General features: G+C 41.1%; 1 protein-coding gene across 1 annotated transcript in view; it reads right to left on the bottom strand.

Moving 5' to 3' along the window:
* Window positions 1–404: 404 nt before the first annotated feature.
* The window catches only part of TRMT11 (tRNA methyltransferase 11 homolog), a 60,097-nt gene continuing 52,795 nt past the window's right edge, over window positions 405–7,706 (bottom strand). The window contains exon 13 of the mRNA XM_006778505.2: window positions 405–963. Coding sequence (XP_006778568.1) covers window positions 832–963 — 132 coding nt within the window. The 3' untranslated portion in view covers window positions 405–831. The remainder of the gene's footprint in view (window positions 964–7,706) is intronic.

Raw genomic sequence — 7,706 nt, 5'->3', positions numbered from 1 at the left:
AAAAAAAAGATTTGGGCTAGGACTAGGGTAGGATTAGGGTTAGGTTTAGGGCTAGAGCTAGTCTTCTGGTTAGGGCTAAGGCTAGGGCTAAGGTTAGCCCTAGCCCTAACCTTAACCCTTACCTTGTGCCCTAACCATAACCCTAACCTAGCTTTAGCCATAATCCTAACCTTGTGCCCTAACCCTAACCCTAAATCAAGGTTTAGGATTGCAGGAGCAAATCCAAGGTACAGCGGAGCTTCAGATGTGGACAAGCCTCAAGGAGTTTGTAAGCTTTTTAGATTGTCAGGTTCTAGCCTTTCTCATCATCACTACTATCACCATTATGACCTACTTGTCAGGCATTGATAAAAAAAATTCATTTCCTTCATCGTATTCCCCTTAAAAGCGTTGAATACTACAACTTTAGAAATCCTCAATTAGATTTATTAGTGGCTATGTAAATCAATTACAATAAAAGAAAACAATTAACTCTAATGAATAAACTCTCAACCACTATTAACTGCCTATAATATAGTCTGAAGATAACTATTTAAAAAGTCAACAATAGTAGTTCCCGTTGTAAATTAATTACCAAAAATATAACTGTTTTTAATTTCCATAATACTTGAAAGTACAAATATAAATTAAATAAAGTTCAAAAGACCACATACAACAAAATAGTTCATAAAACAAGGCTAATTTTAAAAGAATTGTTCAATTTACTTTGTAGCATTTTTTTGGTTATATAAAATTATTTAAAGCAGTGCATGTTTTCTGTATCACACATGAAAGTTCACATCCAGATGTCCTTTTTATGAAATCCTTATTCTTTCTTCATTGTCAAAATGTTCACTCCTGGCTAGATTTTTCTTCCTTGGCAATTCTTTTTGTTATCCCACTGAAATATTTCTCACGGAAGGAATTATGACCTTGGTATGGCAGAAACTGATCACTTAGCAGATGTGAATACTGGTCCTGGTTCTGGTTGGTTGGTAAATACAGAAAATAAAAAGAGTTTGAGTTAATTTCTTTAGTTACCTTGTAACCAAAGCAGTCATTTTCTGTAGGCAAAATCTCCCTCTGTGGTGCATATTGTTGTTTTATTACCTGAATGAAAAACATATCACCCACTTTATACTTGCGTGGGTACCCAGTGTTTTCACCTTCTTTTCCTCATTTGATCCACTGTCTTCAGTGCTCCTGCTCCAGTCTATTCCTCATATTGAGACCAAGCTCAACTTACTAAATGCAAATCTAATATGCCAGCATTTCTGGCTAAAATCCAAATGGGTTTAAACTTTCCCCAATTCTGAGGCTTTCCCTTAAGGTTTGGGAGGTAGATTCAATTGCACATCAGGTGGCTGAATGTCCTCTCACTTTTCGTTCCTGTACAAGGATCAGCACACTGTCGAGCAATGAGGACGCCCCTGCTCTGCCATTCTGTACTCTTCTCCCTGCGACTCCTCCAGGCCATGCAAAATCACCTCTACGGGAAATGCCTGTGGACTGTCCTGGAGCTCAGTGGTGAGGAGGGTAAGAGAGGACAGAAATGTGTGACTCCAGCAGCCGCAAGCTCAGGAGACAGAGGCATGGAGGACAGGCTGGGAACTGACCCGGGCTCAGGTGCTTGCATAGCTGGCCAAAGCTGCCAATTGTGCAGCTCACCTGAGGAAGCAGGAGGCAAAAGTTGAAGCACAATGGAAGATAGGCTTCTTCTTAGACCAAAGAGAAAGCGTAACAAAACAGCTTGCCTTTGACCAGGAGGATATAAATGGGACAAACTGATAATAAAGAACAGAGAATTATGAAGATTAGAGTCAGAGACGGAGAATAAACAGAAGAAGTGTGGAAAACCCAAAAGTAATGATTAAAACATGTGCTAATTAATGGCTATCTAGACAATATGTGGGACTACCTATGACATTCTTTGTCTGAACAGTTTAGATTCAAGAATCCCTCAGAATAAAATAAAAGCAAAAAAAAAAAAAAGCCCCTAAGACCCTAACAGACCATGGGTTGAGTTCTACAGGGATCCAGTGGCAGAGAAACACACACTACTGGGAAAGGTGGAAAGACTAGCAACCTTAGAAATGCAACCTCGGGTGAGGTGAAGGGGATGGGGGGAGACCTCTTTTCTGTCTTTACCAGGGAGTAGAGAAAAATCCCATGAGATATACGCTGGAAAGATTCTTTCTGTAAGATTGGCTGCCCCTGAATGTAAAATAAGTCATTATAACAAAAACTACTGGATAACCCAGTATCTCCAAATCCCTTATGTATACAGCCAGGGATCCGGCAAGAGCCATTCTATTATTACTTAGCAGCATATGTCCTGCTTCCGGATAAGCCAGACACTCCAGGGACTTTGGCTACCATTTTCATCTAAATGGAAAGTCCTGGTTCCTAAAATGTTCTACATGGAACATTCAGTATATTTATGGGCTAATACATTCTATTACATATATTCATGTCAATATCCTATACCTATGAACAATAAACATTTCAAATATAACCTGGTCTATATGAAATACACTACTAGTATTTGCAACACTCAGAATTGACGTTACCTCAATGCCGAAGAAGATGGCACACTTTTTTTTCTCTCATCCTATCTTTAGTTCAGTTTACCAGGGCTCACACTTGAGATGACGATAGTCAACTGCACATATTTTTCACCACCTGTTCATGCCTCTTCTCTATTTGAATTCCCTGCCCATCTCAAACAAGAATATCTGCAGGGTTTTTTTCAGCTCACTATCTCAAAGGCCAAAGTGTTTACTTAAAAGGACAAGAGTATCCTCAGGCAACACAACCCTTGATGTCTCCATTAACTAGAGTTTGTCCCAGTCCCAGTGTTTAACTTCTGGTTTCCCCAACACTTCCAAATCTGTCTTCCAGTATACCTAGGTGTCATAATCTTTGAGTTCTAGCAATTTTTAGTAAACAAGAAATACTTCATGAAAAATAAAAACACAGAGAGAATTGGGAAATGCCAAAAAAGAAAACTCTGGCACTGAAAAATTACAGACCACCTTTCTCAAATTTCATTAACTACTGGTTAAATTGTGGAGCATGGTAGGAGTTAAAGAGATATGAATAAAATAGGAAGATTGTTGATTACACTGTCTATTGTTTATCATCTTTTTATAACCAGAACTTAAGAGTTTCTGTAGGAAAGTCTGTGCTAGCTACAGACGGCTTTCAAATGGAAATATACAGCTTTCAGACCTATCACTTAACCTTGTAAGACAAACAGCAATTGTAAATATGACAAGAAATATACCAGTTCCGAGTCAAGAAAGCAACAAGTATATATTTACAACTATGTGTTTTATATAAATCCACTATTAAACTGTCTGCATCTTTTCACAGCAGGTTATCAACTAAATTTTTCAGCTACGGAAAGGGAGACTGAAGGAGTTTGAGTAATCTGCCACTGGTCACACAGCTAGTTAAGTAGCACTGGTAGAACTGTAGCCTAGATGAGACTTCAAAGCTTATACTTTTTCCAACACTTCTATTTTCCTTGTTTTAGTAGAAATTACATCAAAACAATGGTTGAAAAGTTAACTTCCCACATGGTAGACTAGTAAGTAGCTCAAAAGGAGTTTGACATTTAGAGGACATTCCTCATTGAACAGCAACATTATGGTAGCACGTATTTCAGATCTAAACTTTTAGACAGACGCTTTAATCACTGTCCCCCCAGCCAACTTTCTGTCCTATCAGTACTGCTAATTCTAAACATAAATGAATCGAGGAATTTTAACACACTTGTCAAAGAAACCAAAACCTTACAGATTGTAGTATACTTATATGTGTACACTGCCCTCTGCTGGCAGAAGCAGGTAGGATTTCCTGCTGTGGATAAAGATAGCTTGAAACTGAGCTGACCATACGTACAGGAGCACTCCTTCCCTCTGTTTGAGTCCTGACTACTGTAAACATCTAGTCACTAGTTACGGAGAACCACATGACCAGGGTGGCTATTTTTCTCCAGGGAGCATCAGCATTTCATTTTTTAAAGAATGATGTGGAAATACAAATTACGTATTCACCTTGGTGACTTTAAAGTATAAAATTGTCATCGATGTCCAACCCAGAATTACAAAGTATTCTCTAAAATAAGAAAAAGTACATAAAGTAGACCTTTTTCAAGCTATTCCTTAATTATTTTTAAAACTAACCCTACATCAAGATAGAGCATCACAAAAAAAAACAAAAGAAGACATTAAAAGGAAAGCACTTCAGCCACTTATAATAATCTAAAGGAAACAAATTCTCAAGAAAGAAACTATATGTTCTGTAGTAACATTTGAAACTGACACTGTAAATGGAACTAATGACACTGGATTATACGACGAGATAAGTATGTAAGAGTGTTTCCCAAGTGGAGTGTCACAGATGACTCAAGCGACTACACTGAGCACTCCACTTCAGTAAAGCAATCCTTCCAACTACTGCTCCTCCCAGAAACCTGCCATTCTTTGTTTTCATCATCTCCTAAGTAGAGGAAAGGTGCTGGGATTTTCCACAGGATGGTGATTCGGCTGCTTTCTGGTTTGCTTCTCACGAGATATGAAGTTCAGGTAACACACAATTAGAATGTTTTGTAATACTGATTTTTTTAAAAATATATATTTTTATTGATTTCAGAGAGGAAAGGAGAGGGAGAGAGAGATAGAAACATCAATGATAAGAGAGAATCACTGATTGGCTGCCTCCTGCATGCCCCAACTGAGGATTGGGCCCGCAACCCAGGCATGTGCCCTTAACTGGAATTGAACCTGGGACCCTTCAGTCCACAGGCTGATGCTCTATCCACTGAGCCAAACCAGCTAAGGCTGTAATGGTGATTTCTAAAGAGTGCTGTTAAGATAATAAAATTCAGTACATTTTCAAACAGAAAATTTTAGCTAGCTATAACTATCTGTTCCCACACTTCCTTCAAATAGGTAGTTTAAATACTGTTAAATTTGATTGTCTTTTTATTTAGGAAAGAGCCAAAATAATCAGTGAACAGTTACTATTCATTTCCTAAACACTTACTGAGTGGTGGGCAAAACAGTCAAGGTCTGTGAGTTGAGAGCTTATATACTAGTGGGAGACAAACGTTAAACAATATATCCCCAAATATATACTTGCAAACTGTGATTAAACAGTGAGAAGGGCACTATTCCTATATAATAAAAGGGTAATATGCAAACAGACCAAACGGTAGAACAACCAATCAAAGCATAATATGCTAATCATATGCTAAGGTTTCTCAACCGCTCGCTATGACGTTCACTGGCCACTGGGGGGCAGACAGTCAACCGGTCGACAAGTCACTATAATGTGCACTGACCACCAGGGAACAGATGCTCTGACTGGTAGGTTAGCTTGCTGCTGGGGTCCAGCCAATCGGGACTGAGCAAGATGGGCCGGACATGCCCTGGAGCCCTCCCGTGGCCTCTCCCCAGCCCGATCGTGCACCAGTGGGGTCCCTCAGCCTGGCCTGTGCCCTCTTGCAATCCCGGACCTCACTGGGGATGTCGGAGAGCTGGTTTCAGCCCAATCCCACAGGCTGCTCCCCTTGGGAGGGCACCAGACGCAAGGCTCATGACTGGCGAGTGCTGCTGTGGCAGTGCGAGCCTCTCCCGATCGGGACTGATTGGGCACAGCCTGCCGCAATTTAACAGCTCCTCTTGCTTTCTCTGCCAACTAATTGTTGCATTTTTAATTTTTTTTTAACAAGGCAAAAAAGAAAGATCTAAACGGTAAAGACTGTCTGTCCTACTTAGAGTGTCCTTCAATTTATCTACAAAAAGGAAATCATTTATTTACATCACAGGATTATTATAGTGGGATTATTCCAAAGCCTGGAACATAAAAAGTGTTCAATAAATTATTAGCTAAATAGCATATAGTAGCAATTATTATCACTAAATTAATGTCTCTGCTTCAGGGAAAAATGAGTGCAGAAGATCACTTTTCCAAATATTCTTCTGTATAGTATTCAGAAAGTTATTCAGACACTCCCACTGTAGAATGAAACAGGCAGAATGCTGTAGTGGAAATAATATTTGGCATTGATTTTCCAGATTCCAACCTTTGCTCTAATAGGTGCTAGTATGTGTCCTTGGGCCACTCTGGTCCTAATTTTTAAAAGGGGTATTATAATTATTATCTATATACTAGAGGCCCAGTGCACGAATCGGTGCATTAGTGGGGTCCCTCGGCCTGGCCTGTGGGATCAGGCCAAAACCCGCTCTGCTACATCCCCCAAGGGGTCCCAGATTGCGCGGGGGTGCAGGCCAGGCTGAGGGGGAACCCCTCCCTGCATGCGCCCTCCCGCCCCATCCCCCCCTGCACGATTCCATGTACCAGGCCTCTAGTACAAACATAAGGACACACCTAGTTAGATGGAGTGAAGAAAATGGACAAGAAAGGCTTCCCTAAGGAAGTGATGTTTACCTGAGACCTAAAGGATGGGTTAAACTTACAGAATGAGAGGGTAAAAAACATTCTAGGAAGCAGTGAGAGAGGAAACACATGGAGAAGACAGACTAGAAAGAGGTGAGGACCTTCTGGGAACTAAACGCACACCAGTGTGGCTAAGGCTTGGTAAACAAAAGGGGAAGTGGCACAAACAAACCGGAGAGGCGAGGAGTAGACTGGGTTAGCTTTGAAGGTTAACTGAAGGGTTTTCAATTTTATTCTAAATTCCACAGAAAGTCATTGATGACTTGTAAGCAGAGGAATTTCAGTACTTATTTACATTTGCAAAGATACTCTGGCTACTGTATAAATATGCAATGGCGGGATCCATCGCAGACGCGGGGGCACCAGCTGGAAGACTACGGCACCAGCCCAGGGCAGCAGCACTGTGCCCTGTCCTTCAGGGCAGGGGGTGGATAAAAATATATGCAAAACTACCGTCCACTCAGTTATCCCAAGCCAGACTCTCAGAGTGATCCTTAACCCCGGCCTCCCTCACCGACCTGTCCAATCAGTCATCAAGCCTGCCAATCTGCTATCCTCTACACTCTCCAACCCCGCCTTTCTTAGGTTACAGCCTCATCACTGCACAACCATGCCAGGAGCCTGGGCGCTGGTATCACAGGTTATCGTTCCACAACTCAAGCTTGCCTGCATGAACATAGTATTTTCAAGTAACGTTTGTAAAACTTCTGCCCCTCTCCTAACTAACATCCCTCATGGGCTTGCCATCACCAACCGGATAAACTTGGAACTCTTTGGTCTGCAAAGACCTTCATTCAACTCTAGGAATTCCTTTGGTTTTCCACTTCATCTCCAGCCATTCCTCCCCCAAATACATAGGATTTCACTCATGCTAAAATGTCTAGGGTTCCCTGAACGCGCCACAACCCCTCAGTCTTGGCACCTTTGCTTAAAATACTGGCTTCCTCCCTTGACTCGGGCACCATCTCCTCAGGTAGGTGCTCTCTGGTGCCTATACACCTTGCACAGGTCACTACAGGACTCGACACAGTAAGGTGAAACGGGCTGGGCAACCATTTCTCTCACTGGGCAAGTTTTCTAATGATAAAGACTATACCTTATTAGTCTGTTTGGCCTCAACACTTCACACAAATGGTTTCATAAATGCTGAGTGATGAAAGCCATGGCTTTTCCCTCAGGGAACAGGTGATCAAGGCAGGGAAAGAAAACATACAAAACTATGAAAAATACTACAATGTAAAAATTATTATAAAGTTTCT

This window comes from Myotis davidii, unplaced genomic scaffold (genome assembly GCF_000327345.1).
Source record: "Myotis davidii unplaced genomic scaffold, ASM32734v1 scaffold147, whole genome shotgun sequence".
In the NCBI taxonomy this organism is placed as follows: Eukaryota; Metazoa; Chordata; class Mammalia; order Chiroptera; family Vespertilionidae; genus Myotis; species Myotis davidii.
Note: the sequence above shows the minus strand (reverse complement) of the source record. Positions and strands in the feature narration are given on the sequence as shown.